Genomic DNA, 21,130 nt, shown 5'->3' with positions numbered 1-21,130 from the left:
TACCAGGGCAGGGGGGAGGCGGGCGCACACCCCAACACCCTCCCCTCAGGGGGCCGGAGAGCCACTTACCATGTCCGAGCAGACGCACACCTGGCGGGGGTGGGCTCCCTGCTCCAAGCCGTGCCCCGGCTGCGCAGCTCCGCCAGCTCGGCCTGCATCACGGGCGCCCCGGGGCAGGGGCTGTGCTTGTGCTGTCATGTGTGCGCCCGAGGGAGGGCGCCTCCCCCACACGCACACAAGCACAGGTGAGGCCCCAGGGCGGGTGGAGCTGCACAGAGAGAGCAAGGCAGGGAGGGACAGCATGGCAGGCGCCAGCGGAGGGAGGGAGGGAGGCAGGCAGGCGGCACCTGGGGCAGGAGGGCAGCCGCAAATTGCAGGGCAGCAAGAGGCTGGGGTCTGTGAGCACATCGGTGATGGGGCTAGACTAGATGAATAGCAAGGAAATCATAAACTGGTCCATCAGGGAAAGGGATGTGAGAATAAAAAGATAACATGTGAGATTAGGAGGACTGGGGAGGGCAGTCATAAGAGGGAATGAATGCCAGAAGGCAAAACAAACAGATGCTGCAGGGCGAGGGCAGCTGCGACCAGGTGTGCATGGAGTGAGAGAAAAGCAGAACAGAAGTAACAAAGACGCAGGAAAACAGTAGGAAATAAAATAATGAAAAGTGGCAACACCATTCAGAAGGAGGTCGATTAATCGAAAAACGAGAAAAGTCAGTATAGGAAATGAGTTGTGGTAATGTCAAAGACATCAACCACATGGGTCAAACATAAGTTTGGTGGAAGAGAAACAAGAGCCATATAGTGGGTGGTGGGAGGTGGTAACGACCACATGTAAAGTGACGTTCAGTAAGAGGAAACACCAGCATTAGGAAACGGTGCAGTAGATTTAACCAGTCACAGTGGAGGCCCGAAATGCTGGTACGGGAGGGCTGAATTTGCAGCCGCGGCAGCGCCGCCCGGGGCTCTCCGAGCCCAGGTAAGCTAAGCTTGCAGAGGGTGGGTTTACGTCTCCACGCCCTCCGCCTCCAGCTATTGCAAAGACTGCTGGAGAGCACGGACGACATTTTTCAAATATCTCAAAATCCTGGTGCGACTCCTAGGGCAGTTTGGCCGCAGCATTAGAATGGCTATCACCCCTACGGATCTTTCCAGCGTATGCGTTTTAAGCTTGTTTGTACAGTGCTTTTATGACCAGTACAGCAAAAACACTTCACAAAATGGAAAAACGCATTTTAGATGCGTGTGTGCATTTGTTTATGAATCCTCTGGGCTTTGCAGGGGTGTACTCACAAGAGTTTTGCAATTGACCAACACTTTTCCCGCCTCGTGCAATAAGTGACGAAGCCGGTGGTGTAGGAAGCTGGCGATTGTATATATTCATATAGCGCAATGTGTTTCCGGTGCATAGCTCAGCTAGCGTTTGCAGAGGACTTTTGTTAAAACCCTATCAGGTTAAGGACTGCGCCTCAGCAAACGCGCTTCCTACACTTGGTAGAGGCGCTGGACGCCTGATATAAATCATAAAACATCCATTAGGTATCAGTGCGAGTGCAGGCGCACAACGTGGTATATATTTTAATCTCGTGTCTGAGCGCACAGTACACGCATGCTTTTATAGTTGCCATCACCTCAGTGTATGCAAGCGTCTAAACTGTCCGCCTTTCAAAGTGTAGCTATGATCCTCGTAGTGTGAAACGCTGGTCCATCATGAACTTTACCTTGACGTGCAGCGGGTTTGGCACGCGTTGCGGACACGGCTCACAGCGGGACATAGCCCTGTGTGTTTTTTTTCCCTAACTAAAATTGTCGCTTTACGCCAAGGTCAAAGCTATGGCCTCCGAGGCGTTACACAATGACTTTGAAGGGAACAGTCCTTGGTGTGGTATTTTACCTGGCCTGTCCCTCCCAGTATATCCCTCAGGTTTACTGTCCCTCCTTAATCACTCCGAATTCCCAAAGCAAACACGCCGCTCATTGAGCCGCAGATAGCGCGTGCTAACAGCCCCCCTCCCCTGTGGAATGTCTTTGACCCGAATGATGGGTTCCTCTGAATAGAAAAACAATGGTCTCGCGGGGGCGTCGTGCCTCCTGCTGCCGCCACGAGCATCTACAAAAACAAGGAAGGCTGGAATAATAAACAGCGCGCCGTGAAATGGCACTTGTGAAAGGAGCCGCTCAGCGGGGCAGAGGCGCTTATTGCATCCCAGCGGGAAGCGCTGCTCGATTGACACACCGGACCACCAGACATTCTGACAAAATGACCGAGCCAGGGACAATCTGAGAGTCACGTGCATTGTTAACCAGCGTCCCCCTTTCAGCCTGTGGCATTGCTAGCTTTTTGTATCCTATGCTGATTTAGAGGCAGAAGTATTTTCAATGACTGCGCACTTAACAAGAATAGATTTTAGTATGTACATACACTGTCGAATGCAAACTGGGTGCTCACAGTAAATATAAATACGTTAGCTGCCCCTTTAAATAAGTTCACAGCAAGTTTGACCCTACATGCCTCGCATTTTCTCAATTGGAATAGTTGGCTTTGCTTCCTTGTGTTCACATGGGCAGGGACATGCGAGGTAAACAATATACAGAGGTGATGTCCCTTCCCACAGGCCTGAACATATGGTTGCACTTCCGGTTAGAGTGCTAGTGAGCGGAGACACCCTACATTTCAAACAAGGCTAGAATGATTTTTTGTGTGTATTATTAGGGTGCCAACAACGAGAACTGTTCTCAAACCAAACAACTTAAGTCCCTAGGTACCTTCACATATGATTCGAATGCGCACGCCAATTAGTGGCATCTTGCTTTTCCCATTTGATAACGTTATGCAGCATCAGGCTGGTTGACATTTTGTTTTCGTTATGTAGACATCTGTGGGCTTGGGGCAGCCGTCGGAATTATAGCGCAAGGGTAGACAATGCAGCATATTATGCGATAAAGGATTAACTTTAGCGCAATATGCCCTGGCACGTTTCTCTAACTATTTTAGCGCATATGGGCGTTTAGAAAATAGCGACCCAGATGCTGTATAAAATGTTTCTGAAATAAACTAGCATTTTGAACATTAAGCGATGAGTGTATAGTCACCGGCCAATCAGTGCTTATGGGTTGATTAAGAGTTGGGTGGAAATAGAAGATCAACTGTTTTCTAGTGGTAGCGCTAAATATGGAGGACTATCACAAGCACTTTTTTCCTCCATCCAGGGATGTATAAGAGAAAGTTCCACCAATGGAATGTCCTCCAGATTTACCTGGGCAAAAAAAGGGATCTTCGCTACTGTGCGATTCAGGTCATTTTTGGGATAGAATTGTAGGAGCATCATTTTATTAATACAGTCGGTTTTATATCAAAGAATAAATTCATTTTTGCTAAAGTATATGTTGCATCAGTAGAAAAAAATCATCTACGTATTTTTGATAAAATATGCATCACTTTTATTCTGCATATTCTATATTAATTTTAAAATCAGACTTTTTGAACTCCAGGTCATGTTTACTGAGCAATCACTTTATTTTAAGTCATAATCGTCTCACGAAACTTAAAATTGTAGTTTATTAATGACAGTCCACACAAATTTTATAGTGATGTCCAACAAAACAACATGAAGACAACGTGGACATAAATCTATACAAATATTCAAAATCACTGCAAGAAAAAAGAAATCTAATAACATAAATCAATCTAAGCACTCCTGCCCTAAGGTAACTATAACTCGTGCCCCACCATGCAGTTTTCTCATCAATAATTGTAGATCAAATGTTGCTGTGAAATTATCAATGATAGAAAAGATTAAAAAGTCCCTGACTTATAGGCTAGTTGGTTGGAAATAGCTAGAATTATTTTTAGTAGGCCTGATCTAGCTTCAAAGGGACAGTTCCCTATATCATCATACATAGGACCAGATTATATACTAGGCAAAATAGACAGCAGAACCCAAAAACAATTTTTATAAAAAAGGATTTAAACACACAGATGAATATATCAGTCAAACGATTTATGTAATATTTAAAAATGATCATGGATTTTATTGTTTACCTCCCAACTGGGTTACAGTCTAAAAACATAACACACATGTAGTTAAAAATGGCGGGAATTATGGAACAAAAAGGAAAATTATCAATTATGTCATAGAAGCAGCAGCCACCGGTGCAGGTAAGAGGATGGAGTGGGGATTCAACAGATGACCACGAGGGAAAATTAAATAAATTATACATTTTTCCCTGTTGTAGTCTGACTAAATCCCCCCTACCCGGCCCCACCACTCTTACCTGCATGAGCCGCTGTGGCATAGATGTCATGAGTGATGTAATATGTGGGGTAATTAGCAATGCATGGTGAGGGCACAAGTTGTAGTTACGCGAGATAACAATAATTGCTAAATTTCTTTGGTTTAGTGTGTATAAAATATGAACCTAGCTATACTGCATCTCTAACTTTTGTTTTTTTAGTGAATTTCTAGTTTCTTTAATGTAAAATATTATTGAATTACTGTAAAATCAATCCAACAGCAGCCATGCAGGGCCTTCCTCTGTGAACGAAGGGGTTGGCCGCAGGGCTTGGCCTTTGGCAAGGCCCTGTGGCCAACCCCCACATGTAGCCAGCCCCCTGGTGCACACAGATTTTTGCCATGCAGGGTGGGGTGGGGGGTGGTACGCTGGGCCTTGCTTGGTCGTGGCTGGGTCTGGTGGGTTACAGGTACATGCATCAATGTAGGCTTTTGCGATACCTAGATTGCGATTATTAAGGAATCTCAATTAAGGAATTGCAAAAGCCTATGCATGTAGGAATCGCTAAAAAATGAGTGATTCCCAGACATTCCTTAATTGCAACTCGCAAGTTGCGTGTCGCAATTAAGGAATGAATGGGAGATTGCATGCGCAATTTGGGAGTACCAATAGGTACTCGCAAATTGCGCATGCAATTTCAAGGGTGCAAGGGTGTCAAAGGGACACCCTGTTGCACCCCTTAAATTGCTCTGTGCACACATGTTGCACGCACACACATGCCCCAAGGGCATGTGTTTGTGTAACCTACAACTTTGAAAAATGCACTTTAATGCATTTTTCAAAGTTTTTGCAAATTACCATCAAGTTCAACTTGATAGTAATTTGCGCCCCCTAGTAGCGAAATCGCTATTCTAAAGTGATTCTTGCGTTGCATTTAAGGAATCACAAATTGCGATTCCTTAAATGCAAACGCAATTTGAGAAATCACAATTAATTGCGAATTCTCAAATTACGAGTGCCTTGAACCTTGATGCAGCGCAAATGCCTTTTTGCGGGCACCAACGGCCGATTTTTGTGAATCGCACAGTTTGAGTTTGCAAAAATGGTTGATGCATGTGCCTGTCAGTGGACTAATGCATCCACTGCAGAGGGCTGTGTACGACCTCATGGTCACACGTTCAAATACCGGCGGGTCCACTTAACCTTTCATCCTTCTGAGGTTTATAAAATGAGTACCATTAACTTAGGTAACAATAAACATGTTATTCAGTGCCAAGATACCCTTGGGTGAACGTACACTTTACAAATACAAGTTATGGTATATTGCCTGCGGCCAAACCCTCATGCAACCAGCTGTGCGCAGTGAGGTGTTGGCTGCAGGGCCTGCAACCAACCCTCGCATGCAGCCAACCCACATAGCCTCCATCCCTGCATTAAATTCAGCACCGGGGACCTTAGCCCCCAGGGCCCAGCACATTTTGGGGGAGAGGGATGGCAGTCCCCCCCACCCCCTCTCTGGGACGATTTTGGCCCTAGGTACCCCATCCATGGGGACCCGTATATATACACATACATACACACACACACACTCAATCAATCACTCTTACTTGATTTACTGGTGGGGGTATGGTGCCCCCCCTCCGGGCCCATTCATGGCTCTGGGTACCCCATCTCTGGGCGCCAACCACAGTTAATTATGAGGAGGCGGCATGTAGGCCCCCCCGCCCTCTCGAGGCCGCTTGCAGCCTTGTGAACCCATCTTACAGGGCCCGGCCCAATTGTAAATCGGGCAGGGGCATGCAGCCCCCCTTTCCTAGGCGAATTTCGGCACCAGAGACTCCATCCCCCCTAGGCCCCAGCACCTTTTGTAAATGGGAGGGGGCTCACAGCCCCATCCATGGCCACTTTTGGCCTTGGGGACTCCATTCCCCTGGGTTTGGCCAATTAGTAAATGGGCAGGGGGGCCACAGTCCCCTCTCACTGGGCAGATTTCAGCCCAGGGGCCCCATCTAGCAGGGCTCAGCAGCTTTTTAATTGGAGAGGGGCATACCGCCACCTCGGGGATCCCATCCCTGGGGCCTGACCATGAATGGTCAAGTGGTATGCATGGCCAAGGTCGCGATCCCCCTCCCCACACCCTAAGCTACAAACTCCCCCTGCCCCTGTCCCGGCCCTGAGGTCCAAATACCCCCACCTACTCCCAACCCCCATGCTGTCCCTTAACCACAACCTCAACCCCCTCCAACCTCCTTGCACTGTACCTACAACTATCCCACCCCTTCTACTGCCATTAGACCTAAAACCCAAACCTCTATTTTGAAAAACTACTGACCCCCAAAACCCAAAAAACTACCCCACCTTCCCCTAAGTCCTAAAAACCACAGACTACCCATTCCCCTCCCCCTATTCCTTAACAAACTATACCGACCCCAGCGCTTCCCCTAGAGCTACCCCTTCCACGGCCCTTAGGCCTAATATCCTAACACCTAATTAAAAAAACAATGACCCTCCCCAACCCTGATAACTAACCCAACCCCCAGCCCTGAAAACTACCTCCTACCCCCTACCCTGAAAACCAGCCTTGACCCCCCCAGGCCTGAAAACTATCTCCAACTCCACCCCCACCCTGAGAACTAGCCCGACCTCATCCCTGAAAACTAGCTCGACCCCCCCACCCTGAAAACTACCTCTGACCTCCCCCTGCCCTGAAAACTAGCCCCACCCCCCATCCTTGAAAACTACTTCCGACCCATCCCCAGCCCTGAAAAGTTCATCCACCTCAGCTCCTTATTCAAAAGTTTTGGGGTGATCCATCAAGAAGGGTTTGAGGAAAAAAAAGGGGGGGGGGTCTCAAAATGTAAAATCACCACACATTTAGCATAAACTTTATTAACCAGGGCTACAGCAAACACTGCTGAATGAAATTACCTCAAATTCAGCAGGATTCTAGATCTTGGCCCAGCGATTGTGCTTTTTGTGATTTGGTGTAAATCTGTTGAATAGTTTTTGGGAAATTAAGAGTGAAAAATAATTGCATATTTTGGCAATTGGACATGCGAAGGTCCCCAGAGCCTCCTGCGCAAGAGCGATAAATAAAAAATGTAGTCCTGCGATTAGTTAAGAGGCCACTTTTCCCCGTGAGTTTTCACACCCTCGCAAGCACTTTTATGGTTTTGTCATGCTCAAAATGAAATGGCTTCCATTTCTGTTAAGTGTGAAAAATTGGTATAAGTGTAAATGAAGTAAAAAAAGCTATATAATGGGGCATCAGAAAAGCATGCTGTCCCTCTAGCTTTAGAGAGGAGGTGTCTAAGGGATAAGTACTGTAAAGAAAATTAATGTACATGGTCTTTGACTAATTTGTATGATATCACAGGACTCTCGCAGGATCAGGAATAGTAAAAATGAGTAGATGAACTCGCAATGCACTATTAGTAGGAATGCATATAATAGTTCTTGGTTTTGATAGGAAGTTTTTAAGAGGTAAGTACTGTGATGATTAGAATGTTAATTTTTTTTATGTTACTACTCTTGCTGTATTGTGAAAAATAGAGAGGAGTAGGTGATCTTTGAATACAATAGTATGACCCTTTCTGCTGTAGGAAGGAGTATTAATGGAGATGGTGTTTATCAAAGTTTATTATTTATGCTTGGTAAGAGTTGTAAGTAGAGTTAAGGCTTATCCACACTAGCTACAGTACACATTCATCGTCAGAGAGACGTCTCCGTGGAGAGGCCATTCTCTCTCCATACAGTCTACCTCGCACACCTGTCATCTGAGAAAAAGATCTGAAAGGAGAGGCCAGTTCTTCTCCACACCGTACTAAGCATACCGTCATCTAAAAAAGAGGTCTGACCGGAGATGTTTGTCCCTCCCTTGTACTACTATACATGCCTGTCGTCTGAGAAAAAGGGCCAATCCCTCCACACACCCTGCTATGCACACCCGCCATATCTGAGACAGAGGTCTTAGTGGAGAGACCATTGTTTCTCTACACACCCTACTATCCATACCTAACATCTTGGAGACAGGTCTTACAAGAGAGGCCAGTCCAATACACACTCTAATATGCACACCTGGCATCTCAGAGTGAGGTCTAGGAGGGAAGAGCAGTCCCTCTTCACTCACTACTATGCACACTGTTATCAGAGACACAGGTTTCAAAGGAGAGTTTACTCCATCTGCATACCCTAGTATGCCCACCCATCATCTGAGAGGTCTGACAAGAGGAAGAGGGAGAGGGAGAGGTCTGACAAGAGGGAGAGGTCTAACAAGAGGGAGAGGGAGAGGTCTGACAAGAAGGAGAGGGAGAGGTCTAACAAGAGGGAGAGGGAGAGGTCTAGGGAGAGGGAGAGGTCTGACAAGAGGGAGAGGGAGAGGTCTGACAGGAGGGAGAGGGAGAGGAATAGGGAGAGAGAGAGAGGTCTGACAAAAGGGAGAGGGAGAGGTCTGACAGGAGGGAGAGGGAGAGGGAGAGAGAGAGAGATCTCAAAACGTGAGGCCAGTTCCACACACACCCTACTATGTACATTAGTTATGCAAGAAAGGGGTCTCAAAGGAGCAGTCAGTCCCTGCACATGTCCAATTATACATAATTATCATTTGAGAGAGAGAGGTTTGAAAGCAGAGTGTAGCCCCTTCTCATACTTCAGTATGCACACCCATTATCTAACAGAGGGTTTTCAGTGGAGAAGCTAGTGCTTTCCATATACTATTTCCCGACAGCTGAGTTAAAATCCTGTGAGAGTGGAGTGAGAGTGGAGTGCAAGCTTCAGGAAGTGAGACTTAGCGCATGAGACTCATGTGATCCTGCAAGACACTCGGAGGGTAAATTGTTGAGACTGCCATGAGGTGTTTCATGATCCTGCGAGACACTCCCGCGACCCGCATGAAAAATTACGGAGCCTGCCATAAGGTGTTTTATGACCTCGCAAGATCATATTGGGGGGAGGGGAAAAAAAGGAAAAGGCTCAACCAATAGTTGCCATTCTTGTTACATGGTTTAAGAAATGCTGTGATGTGAGTGGATGCACAACTAGAGATAGCTTCATTTGTCCTTTGTGCTTTGGAGGAGAAGAAAGTCTGTTTGAGTTGTACTCGGGCGAAGTGAATTTATGTGGAGCTGAAAGAGACTAGTGTCTTCATCTGCATTTGAGAAAGACATACAAGTTCAGATATTTAATAATATATTTTATAAACTTTGTTGTGATATGTCAGTAAGTGCATTAATGTTAGTCAACTTATTCTACATCATGTTTACAGAGTGAAAACCCGCTTTGGGGGGTGTGGATGTGTTAATATAGCTTTTGAGAGGTACACATAATGTAGAGAGATGTGACCTAGGTTTACAGATTGTGTTAAAAATGAAGTGTTTCAACTGTATATACTTTTAAGTAAAGGAATTACTGTTCGAGTTCTAAAAACAAATAATGTAATACAAGCTCTACTGTTCTTATATATCTCATTGTGTATATATTTTAGCCCTATGAGATGTTGGAGTGGTGATATTGCTATTTCTAGAGTGAAACTTTATGACGAGTGTTAGCAAAGGTGTGTCAAGATGAATGTGTTACTTTATAAACTGTCATGAAAGCAGAGTTCATGCCTTGGTATGATTTAATTGTGAAATATATGGAAATATATGAAAATATACTGAGGATGTGGATTGTGTCAGGAGAAAGGAATAACAAGCTGCTGATGCACTAGATATAAATATGTACTTGTGGGTGAAAAATGTAGTAAAGCTTAGACAATATAGTGATGCATCACTTATCGATTATTAATCAGTACGCAGCATATTTTTTTGTTATTTTGTCTTTTTCTAGGAGGAATATGAAAATAGTCTTGTGCACGAGCTAGGTTTTGTGAACTGTAATTCATAGATATGCTGCTTGAACACCTAGCCTGTTATGATATAGCAGGAACGCAAAGACTCTTTCGCAGGCTAAGGTGAATAAAAGACTGGAAAAGTGCTACAGACATCAAAATCCAGTAGGTAAATAAAGCAAAAAGGGGGGAAGACATTAGCGCCTGCTGATGAGTACCGAAGAAAAAGTTATAGATCTCTAAAGTTGTTCGTTTTGTTTGTATTATGGTTGTTCATATAGTTTGTTAATGCAGTTGTAATTTTGTATTATTTACTTGTTCTGTTGTAATAAAAATCATTAAACTTTTTAGATTTTTTTTAAACAGTTATCACTTTTAATTTTATCATAGTATTGCAATATTGACTAAAACTGTCCGTTCTCAACAGAGAGGATACTCCATTGTATACTCTACTATGGACATTCATCCCTGTGAAGAATAGTCTCCAGCCACAGTCTACTTTGCACCAATGCTACTCTGGGAGGATGTCTCAGCTGACAGGGTAGTGTGCTTCCATACCATAGTCTCTAAAGTTGTTTTGGAAGACCGACTTCTCAGCATAGAGGCCATTTCATCCCTACACCGTACTTGTACACCTGTCATCTTGAACAAACACAGAAATTTAGCAATTATAGTTAGCAGCACTAAGTATAACTTGCATCCCCACCATACACTGCTTATGACCTCGTTTTTTGCAGTACAAATTAACTTGTGTGGAACATGCTGTCACCTGCTCCCAAAGTTACTGTTCTTTACAAAGATTTATAATGTGTTCAATACCCCATCATACCTATTATACATTAGGAGCACGTATTTTGTAAACACTTGTACCCATTAAGTGAACACAGGCTGTACAAAGTTAGGTACTTATCAGTCGCGACAGGGTGTTCAGACACACCACAGAACAAAAATTGCCAGAATCTGATAAGTCTCTGTAATACACACATCCAGGGGACTACAATCCCCAGAAACTGGTAAATCTCTAATACGCACATGCGTTACCCAGGTGTCCCGACATGCAGACACCCATGGGTGTGGTCTCCACCCGGAACAATGCGGAGACGCTGGCTTTAAGAACATGGATGAGATGTTCCTCGGGGTACAAGCCCGGGATGCAGACCAAGTAGGTGCGTTTACGGAGCAGGACCAGGCCCGGACTGGCCATAGCGGGCACCTGGCAATCCCCCGGTGCGCCGCAAGGGTGGGGGCCGGTTTTGGGCCCTGGGGGCTGTTTTTGTCACAGGGCCGTTTTTGCAGCATGGCTGCAAATCGGCCCTGTAACAAAATCAGCCGAAAACCGGCCCTGGCAAAGAGCTCGGTCGCACCCCCAGGTGGGCCGGCTGAGCTTCTTTGCCAGGGCCGGTTTTGGTTCTCAGTCCGGCCCTGGGCAGGACCCTTGAAGGATTAAGTACAAGAGGGGGCAGACTGCTGAATATTCCGCAAACAGGTATGCTCTAGCACTGTAATGCTGACACGAATGACTAAAGGCAAAAGCAGTGCCTCTCTCTTCTTTTTTGTCTCCCTCCTTTGTTTGGATTCATAATGGGCACACAACACGATAAGTACTCTTCAGAGGGGAGCTGAAGACTTATAATGCTCTCAAAAGCGTTAAGAAACAATATTATGGAAAAAGAATAGATGACAACCGGAACTCACCTAAAGAGATATAAATTGAGAAGGAGCTCTGCAAACCTACCTGTATGTCCCATACTATGACGACTTCAAGTAATAACTGCGAGATAATTAACAAATTCTTTACCGATAAAATCTACTCTTCTTTTAAAAGCCAAGCCATTTCCGATGAACTAGATTGGGAAACCCTAGCCCCACACCATGAAGCACATGCCTATCTAGGCAACTTGGCTCCTATCACTGAAGAGCAGGTCGCAAAAGCTATGACCAAGGTCAAATCAGGATCTCTGCTTGATCCCTGCCTTCATTTAATTTTTTCTCACCTTGCACCAATTTTAAGTTAATTTATTACACAGATTTAATAAATATCTTGATACTGCAGTATTCCCGGATTTATGGGAGGAAACTATTGTATTTCCACTACTAAAAAAAGCTGGTACAGATATCTATAACCCTGTAAATTACAGACCAATTTCCCAATTGCCATACCGGACTAAAGTATTGGAGAAAATTGTCTGTAAACAATTGGTTAAACTTTTTGGAAACCAGTGATCTTTTGGATCCATCCCAGAGTGGCTTTAGAGCTTCTAACAGCACTAAAGCCACCTTACAGTATCGGATAATATCTGATCTTTGGTTGATCAGGGCAAAGCTGCTGCCCAGATCCTCCTGGACTTGTTATCAGCTTTCGATACTGTATCCCATGATTTTCAGTTGAATATTCTGCATGAAAAGGGATTACACTCAAAAGCCCTTCAATAGTTTAATTCTTTTTTACGCACTATAACACAAACAATTCAGAAGGGCCCTTTTTCTTCCAGCTCAAAAAACAAATTACAGTGTTCCGCAGGGAGCTTCCTTGGGTCCAATCCTTTTAACATCTATGTCTCTTCGTTTCTAAGATCATCAGGAAAGGGGGCTTTATTATCTGCTCCTATGCAGACAATACATAGCTTCTGGTTGCCTTTGAAGAAAAGTGCAAGGACAGAAGAAATAAGCTCGTCAATTGCCTCTCAGAAACAGCAATTTGATTGACAGAACACTGTCTGAAGTTAAATGCTGAGTAGTTTGAAATCCTGCTCTTCAGAGGGGCTCACCTACTCTGGAATGACCCCTGGTGGCCCCAGTCACTAGGTGCCGCCCTGGAACCTAAACGTGTTGCTAAAAATCTGGGTATACTTATCGATGATGCATTAACCGTGCAAGACCAAGTGAGAGCACTATGCGGAAAAAGCTTTACTACGCTAAAAATATTAAGAAGACTCTTCTTCTAGATCCCCTAAAGCTGCAGAAAGACTATTACTCAGGCACTACCTTCCAGTAAACTAGACTAAGGGAATGCGCTCTATGTGGGCATGCCTGAGTATCTCTTCTCCTGACTGCAGGTGATCCAAAATGCCGCTGCCAAGCTAGTCTAACAAAAGTAAATACAGCTCAGCATCAGAATGCCTGAGGGAGGTCCACGGGCTACCCGTGCGTCAAAGGGCCAAGTTTAAGCTACTGTGCTCTGCACACAGAGCATTACATAAGTGTGGTCCACAAATTCTGCTGGACAAAATCGAATTTCATATTCCAACATGAGAATTGAGGACCTGCCATCATGCCCTTGCTATATTCAAACGTATTAAGACAGCTAGGGCGGGGGGCGCTCCTTTTCCAGTCTGGCAGAAGCCTATTAGAACGAACTTCCCTTAGACCTTCGCCAAACGATTATTCGTCGTTCAAGAAGAAGCTGTAAACATGGCTTTTCCACCTGCTGCCCCTTAACATAGTCCCCTTTGATTATATATATATATTTTTTTTTTTTACACACACACACGGATTGTAAACATACATCTAAGTAGATATTTTATTTAAAGACTCAGTCTGGATAGTTCTATTTACATCACTAATACTCAACCTATATACATACCTGATTTTTCTTTACGCTTGAAAATATGTAGTCTGAAAATATGGTAAATCCAAATTCTTAGATCACAAATAATGGAAGGTCATAATTGCTAACCTGCAATTATGGCGGTACACCCAATGAATGAGTGTATTCATATTTGAACAGACTTATGCTTTTGTTAAAGCTTATAAGTCTGTGACAGATAATGGACGTTAAATACCTGGCTTTTACAGATGAACAGCAAAAATAGTTGAGTGGTCTATCAATGTTAGAAAATAGGGGTTTTAGTGATCCTGAATGTCACTGAATGCAACAAGCTTTCAAATCTAAAGAACCAAATTCCATGTGAAAAGTATGAACGTATACTGTGAAGTGGAAATTAGATCAGTAGGTTTTAAAGGTAAGAAGTTGACCATAACTATTTAATGAAAATCCCAAATTTAAAGAGTTATGGAGCTATATCACCAATATGCGCTGCAGAGTTTAGCTGCTACTTATAATAGAGGCAATACAGTAATTCATACCAGTCTTGATGAGCTAATTATAAGAAAGAAACTTTTAAACGAAAAGCATATCAGTGATAGAGACATAACAAACCTAAAGAAGACCGATGCAGACACATTTAAATTGACCATTCACAAAAATAGCATACAGGAAACAATTATTAAGAACTTTTCAAAAGGAAATGCTGATCTTAGTAGTAGTAACCTGTTTTTAGTCTTCTCTGGAAACATCTTCAAATGTTCTGAAGTAAGAGCCTGTAAGTGTCACATCTGTGCCTGGTACTTGATAGGTGGTGAGAATAAGTCATGGGAATGCCCCAACCAAATGGTAACAAAAATTCTCGAGCCAATCCTTCCCACTTTGAGCACTGTAAAGATTTCAAATGTCTTTGTCCATATTAAACGTAGGTCCTGAAGGCTCAATGCATGTGTCAGTGTGTACTATGGTACCCACTGTGCCCACAATCAACCCAGAGACAAAAGGCTGATAGGACGAAAGCAGGCTTCTTTAGCAACCTGCCAGTGGTACACACAAATTGTCTTGGAATCCTATTTCCTTCCATTCAATTGGTACATGCGGCTCAGCAGAACTATCAACAGGATTTGGCACTGCTGTTGAAAGGAGGCCCACAATCCCACCCTTCATACTCTGCAGAGCTCAGAGCAATGATCTCTGCCTATTCAAATCAGACTATTGTTTGCTCCTGGGAGGCATTTCACACTTATTCAAAGGCTAATAACTTGCTGGGAGCTGGCAGGGAATTATGCTGAGTAGCCTTCTGACAGTCGAGAAAGACAAAAGGTAACTTTCTAAAAGTTACTTTTCCTTAATATTTATTAAAGATCCAACTTCCCCATTGAGTTGGGTTTTTAATAATTATTAGAAATCATGATTTAACTATTTTTCTAACTGCTCCCATTCCCTAAATACATTAAAATTTAATTTGTACTCTGGTTATCTACACAGGCCAGCAAGACCTACCACAGGGAAAATAGCTGTTTGGTGCTCGTCATGATATGTTAACATTTGTGCAAGCCCTACTTTTAAAAACCATGCACTCTTTCTTGTGGTCTACCAGGATTACATAGTATGACTAATATTTAAAAAGGAAGCTTTTGACCTGTGAAAAGGGTTTATTTGGAAAGGTTGAATTGCAGTTTTTGCCCGGCTACAGTGGGACGCCTGAAGTCAGGTTTGCACTGCTACTGTAGTGGATGGCACAACAGGTGCTGCAGTCCACTAGTGGCATTTCATTTCCAGGCCCTGGGTGCACGTTGTACCATATAATAGGGACTTGTAGGCAAGTTCAATATAGCTTTTAGGAATATGCAGATTCATCAATGTTATAAGGAGGAACACAGGCACTTCACTACTGGTTAGTAGGGGTTAAGTGTACAGAGTTCTAAAGCAAGCAAAAATATAAGGTCCAGCAAAAGGTTATAATCAGGTGTGACACAAAGAAAAGGCAGATTTCCTACACTGTGTGTCATGGAATTACCATTTTATATATGTTATACCTCGTTGAGGACTGCTAGGTTGGAACAGTAACTACACAAATGAATAATATTTATGAAATGAACTGTTAACCCAAATACGGTGTCCTGGCAATGAACCTAAAGTACCTAAAAAATCAGATATCAAGGATCAGAGTCTCGAGACAGACAGATGAGAACATAGAAGTATCTATAGTCTGAATTGTTAAATGATTGGAACAAAAATTATTTAACAACTACTTTTTAAGGCCCAGCCATACATATAAAGCGGACGCGCAAGGGGCCTCATGCTTAGAGCGTAGTAGATCTATATGCAGCAGTTATCTATTTATATGCAGCAAAATCTGCAAAAAACATTTATAACATTCCACTTCTATGGGGATCCAAAGCAATGGTGTAAGTAGATCAAAAATTGGTGACCTCAGTTGACGTACTGGTATGCACGGAGAAACAAAAAGCATGCATTAGGAGCAAAAAAGACCATTATATGCATGAGTCTAGTATATTGCTTTGTTTTTTAGGAAAAAACATTTTGAAAAGCTACAACCTCCCCCTTAAAAATACATTTTAGGTTTTTGTACATGTGAATTAAATAACATAGTATACTTATTTCTGTGTGCTTATATTGTTTTTAAGTTTAAATAGTAGAAATTATCCAATGTGTGTATTTTTCTTCCCAAATACAATTACAAATACAATAACTTTCTAATGTAAATAATTGGTGCTATAGGGTTTGCACAGATTGTTAAATAATTAGACTATTTTGACATGCATAGGCTATTACCACCCTTTCCCATGTGGGCAATTATTGGAAGTAGATGAAATTATGTTTATGCCCTGATGAGTCATGTCAAATTGTGTGCAATATTGATCAAATAAAATGACCTGAAACTAAAACCTTTCCAATATCAATTAACTGAATAAGTCCGATCAACAATTTTGTGAGGTGGAATGATGAACTGTTGCAAGAAGTTAAGTACTACTTGAAAGCAAGGATTGATTTGTGCACGAAACCTGTGTGAAAAGTAAATATTTGCAATGGAATAATTCCATTATTCAATTAGTTTCATGGTTTTCCCCAGACATCTTATAAAATAAACGGAGGCTCTATTTGCGTATAATGCCATTCTAAGTTTTGTTGAAAAGGTGTATGTCTTGAGAAGTACCGCTCCTAACCCCCCAAATTCCCGCATCGTATTAGGTGTCCTCTATTATATTTGATAGTTTTCGCTTGGACTTAGAAAGCACTCATTTCCAAGGGCTTTCTGTGTATTCGTGCCCTGTTCTAGACAACAATCCTTCCCAAATAACACTATTTTGGTGAAAATATCAGCTCTTTAATTCCGGAGTACACCAACGTATGAAAGATGACCAGATGAAAAGTTTTCCATATGCGCATTTATTAACGTGATTTTTTGTGTGAAAACATGGAAAATGCAACGGCAGGCAGATTATGTGGCCGAAGCTACATATTTTGTATGATGATATGAAAAACATAAAAATCATATGATTCTAGTGGCCCCACCTACATTTAACAATAGTTTTGCTGCTTGATAAGCTGAAGGAAAACACAAAGTACATACGGCTACCATTTAAGTCATCACTGTGAAGAGCTTCATTAAACAATTACAATTTCACCCTGTGGGTGCTGACCTTTACAATATGTCAGTGATCCAGCTTTTACCAAATTGTTGCATCTAATCCAACAGTAAATACATAAATAAATAAATAAATACAGTACCTCCTGGCTCAGTGCTGCGGTTGAGCAAATAAATCTAGGAGCTGTGTAAGGGGGTAAATGTAGTTCTACTGGTGTTTAAAAAACAAACAAAACGAAATCCTGTGTTTGGAGACTTTTACACATATTACAGAAAGTAATACCTTGCATGAAAGTTTTCCTGGAAAGTTCCCCAAAAACAATGGACGTGAAGTCATTCATTTTGTACATGCGATTCTATTAAAATATTTCAAGGCTAAATCACAATTTCTATTTTTAAATTAAGGTTCAGTGATTTGCATGCAATTCTCTTTATTTTGCAAAATTATTGTTAAAGGCAGACGTGGTTTATTCTGGCAATATAGGTCTAGTATAGACTCGCATATTGAGCAAGGCAAACCCTTTAGACTTAAGGGGTGACTACCAAAGTATTACTGAAAAGGCTTCCTAATGCTACATTTACAATCTTTACATCTAGCATATTACCTAAATGAATACAGTTGTGATGTATGAATGATGCAAGACTGCACAGGGCAATGACGTTTGTTGACCCACAATTCTCATTGGACTATTCTGAACAAAAAGACATCCTTGCATCTCATTACCATGCCATTGTCACATGCCAAACATATTTTCCTAACAAGGTAATGGCTTAATTAGTAACTAATAATTCAGTGTTGATCTGGATAAACACCTCTATGAGAGTCTACATTGTTTTATGAAATTTATTTGAAATGGCTATTCAGTGGTGGTGCTCAGTTTCTACACTGCATCTGTTTGAACATGGGCTTCCCGCCTTCTTAGATTAGACCCATTGGTAATCTGTAGCATGTGTCACCCAAAAATCTCTGCTGTACCACGTTTATTTGTATGTGTGTCTGTATGTGCGCGCCAAAAGTAGGAACTACTACGAGATCCCTCTACTCCTTCACCATTGTCCATTGGTCGTGAGACATTCCTGTATTAGTCATTTTCCTTTGTGCACATGGCATCATCTGCCAGCTGGACACCATCCTGGCAAGAAACAAATTTATTGTTATCACTTTTAAAAATCCTGGCTTCTGAGATAGTGGAATCCGACCTATTCCTTCCTTTGCAAGGAATCCTATTAGATGGAAAGCGGAAACTGAACATTGAAGGGTTCAGTGAGAAAACCACTACTGAAGAAAGTTGATTGGAGAATCACTTCAAATTATAAGCTAATCAGCCTTTTAGATGTGGCTGCTAAGATTTATGGGTTAAGGGTTGTGGAAAGAAATCTTTTGCCTCCTGAACAAAGAGGCTTTCAAGCAGAACACTCCACAACTGACCACTGTTTTGCTGTTTGGGCAAATATTTAAAAGAAAGCCCTAGAAATAAATCCGAGATCACGCAGCTGCTTTGTAGACTTCCACACCACATTTGATAAAGTAGATAGAGGTGGTATATGGAGCAAACAGAAACTCCTTTAAAAAACAGGAAAGAAAAGACAATGCTGTATTAGCATATTGTATGAAAAACCACTTCAAGATGAATATGAAAAAGATTTAAGAGATAGTTTGAGAAAAGTGTTCTTTTAGTTGGCTCTTAAATACAATGAACATTGAGAGAGTCAAAACAAATATTAAGGAATTATTTTAAAAAAGTAGAATCAAAAAATAGAATGACTATATGAAGGGTATCAAAACTAGAGCACTGTTACAGGTAGTCACCCATGTGCAGTTTAATGTTTTGTATGGGGAATGGCCTTGTACTCCACAAATCCCTCCATTGAAACTTTATGGTACGAACATATTTTGTATAGATAAGAGTAATATTTTAGATTTTTGGGAGAGTGTGTTTAGAAAGGAATGTAAACCTACCGAAAGGGTTAATGGTTCAAAGTATTAGGTGTGAATTAAAATGGTAATCATGGGCGCATATTACTGGAATCCAAGTTCTAACATTTTTAAATAGACGGTCACTGGTTGGTTGCTTGAATAGAACTACTCAGATCTGTTGGTTTGAAGCACAATGCAGTGAACTAAATGACCAGGTCTCCCACGAATTATATAAAAATGTGAAAGCGTTTTCATATCTGCTGAGGTGCTGGTAGTTTGGGTCCATTGCCACATACAAAAGTTACTTCAAGAGGGCCAAATGCCCTATAAAAAGATATGCTGTACTTATCCAAAAAACCCTTGATTAAGATGACCTTACCAGCTCTGGGTAATTTAGATAGATTTCCACATCTCTTATTTACTGGATCCCTTACTCTGCCATGAAATCTTAAAATATAGACTAGGATCTAACTCTTTAAGGGGGGTTCCAAGCCTCACCACAAAAGTCAGGAAAATTGGAGGTCTGTTTGTATGCATTTTAAAATTAAATGTACTATAAAATGGTTTGTGTTGGCATTTGGACTCTCTGCATTTTGCCACTGCTAACCAGTGCCAAAATGTTTGTCCTCTCTCCTTACAACATGGCACAATTAACTTACACCTGATTGGCACATCCAATGTAATTATAAGTCCCTAGTGTATGGTACTACATGTACCCAGGGCCTGTTAATTAAAGGCTACTAGTGGGCCTTCAGCACTCAGTGTGCCACCAACATAAGTAGCACCTTAAAATGTGTGTCAATTAAAAAACACAAATGTCCCTCAACATCTACATTTTTATATTAAGCAGCCCCCTTCCCCAAGCTAGAAATGGGCCCTGGGTTATAAAGCCGGCTGGGGCTGCTGGTTTCTCCCCTCATGGCCCTTATTATGTTTTGTGGGTTGCACAGATCTAGAATGAAAGAGGCCCCAGGGAAATCGGGTCCTAAAGCCCAATGGCCCCCTCCCCTAATGCAGATGTGTTCAGCCCTGCTGAATGGGGTGCCCAGGACCTCTACAGGCTCAGGGGTGGAGGGCCGCACACCTCCCTCCCCCAATATATTTTTCAGCCTGGGTGATGGGGGGGGCCCCCTGGGGCCAATAGTGACTTGGAGGGGAGCTGTGTGCCCCCCTCCCCTTTATTAAAGAAGGCAGGGATGGGGTCTCCAGGGGTGGTAGAGGCTCTCTGAGGGGGCTGTATGCCTTTTCCTCTTAAATATAATGGCTTGGGGGATGGCATTCCTGGGGCCCTTTAGGCTTGGGAGGGCATACGCCCCTTCCCCAAATTTTTTTTTGTTGCCAGTTTCCACCACACCCTGCGGCTCACTGTCAGGGGATGGCAACCCATGAGGGCTTAACCCTGAAGCCGAAACCCCCATTGTGCACAGCCTTCGACCATCCGCAGCAGGAGGTTGGCTTTACGTATGGTAATAGAATAGTACTTTACATTTTTTTAAAAACTCAAAATTGACTACAAAAAATAAGGTTAGAGGGACATTGTTTGGTGTCAGTGACAACAAAGCTTTAACCTCAAAATAGCACAGAAATTCTGCAGTTATAGTTATCGCTGTTAATAATAACTTGCACACCCATTATGCACTGCATATGGCCTCACATATCACATCAGTTAGGGCATGTTCTATAACCTCATTGATGACAGGAGTCACCTCACACCTGTTTATATAGATACATTCCTTAAAATGAGAATGAGCATTAAATCTCATTTTCATAGATCGGGAAGAAGACTTGGACCTCATGCATGAGGCATGAACACACCTCTCAGGAAAATGTTATGTGGGGTTAAACTATGCAAACTTTCTTACAATACTCTGTAACTAGGGGTGTGTACGTGTAATTATCCATAATGCAAATCCATCACTTCATGCTATATTTTAGCATGAAACACATCCTTGCATTAAATTTGTAGCATTTAAACAAAGCACCCTGAACAGT

General features: G+C 42.5%; 1 protein-coding gene across 3 annotated transcripts in view; it reads right to left on the bottom strand.

Annotated features, from left to right (window-relative positions):
- Nucleotides 1-21,130, bottom strand: part of KCTD1 (potassium channel tetramerization domain containing 1) — a 329,020-nt gene that overhangs the window by 108,350 nt on the left and 199,540 nt on the right. The window contains exon 1 of one of the 3 annotated variants that reach the window (XM_078687388.1): nt 70-169. The exons of the other annotated variants lie outside the window; for them this stretch is intronic. Coding sequence (XP_078543514.1) covers nt 70-72 — 3 coding nt within the window. The 5' untranslated portion in view covers nt 73-169. Of the gene's footprint in view, nt 1-69; nt 170-21,130 lie in introns of those variants that run through there. 3 annotated transcript variants of the gene reach the window in all.

The sequence above is a fragment of the Lissotriton helveticus genome, chromosome 4_1, assembly GCF_964261635.1.
Source record: "Lissotriton helveticus chromosome 4_1, aLisHel1.1, whole genome shotgun sequence".
In the NCBI taxonomy this organism is placed as follows: domain Eukaryota; kingdom Metazoa; phylum Chordata; class Amphibia; order Caudata; family Salamandridae; genus Lissotriton; species Lissotriton helveticus.
Note: the sequence above shows the minus strand (reverse complement) of the source record. Positions and strands in the feature narration are given on the sequence as shown.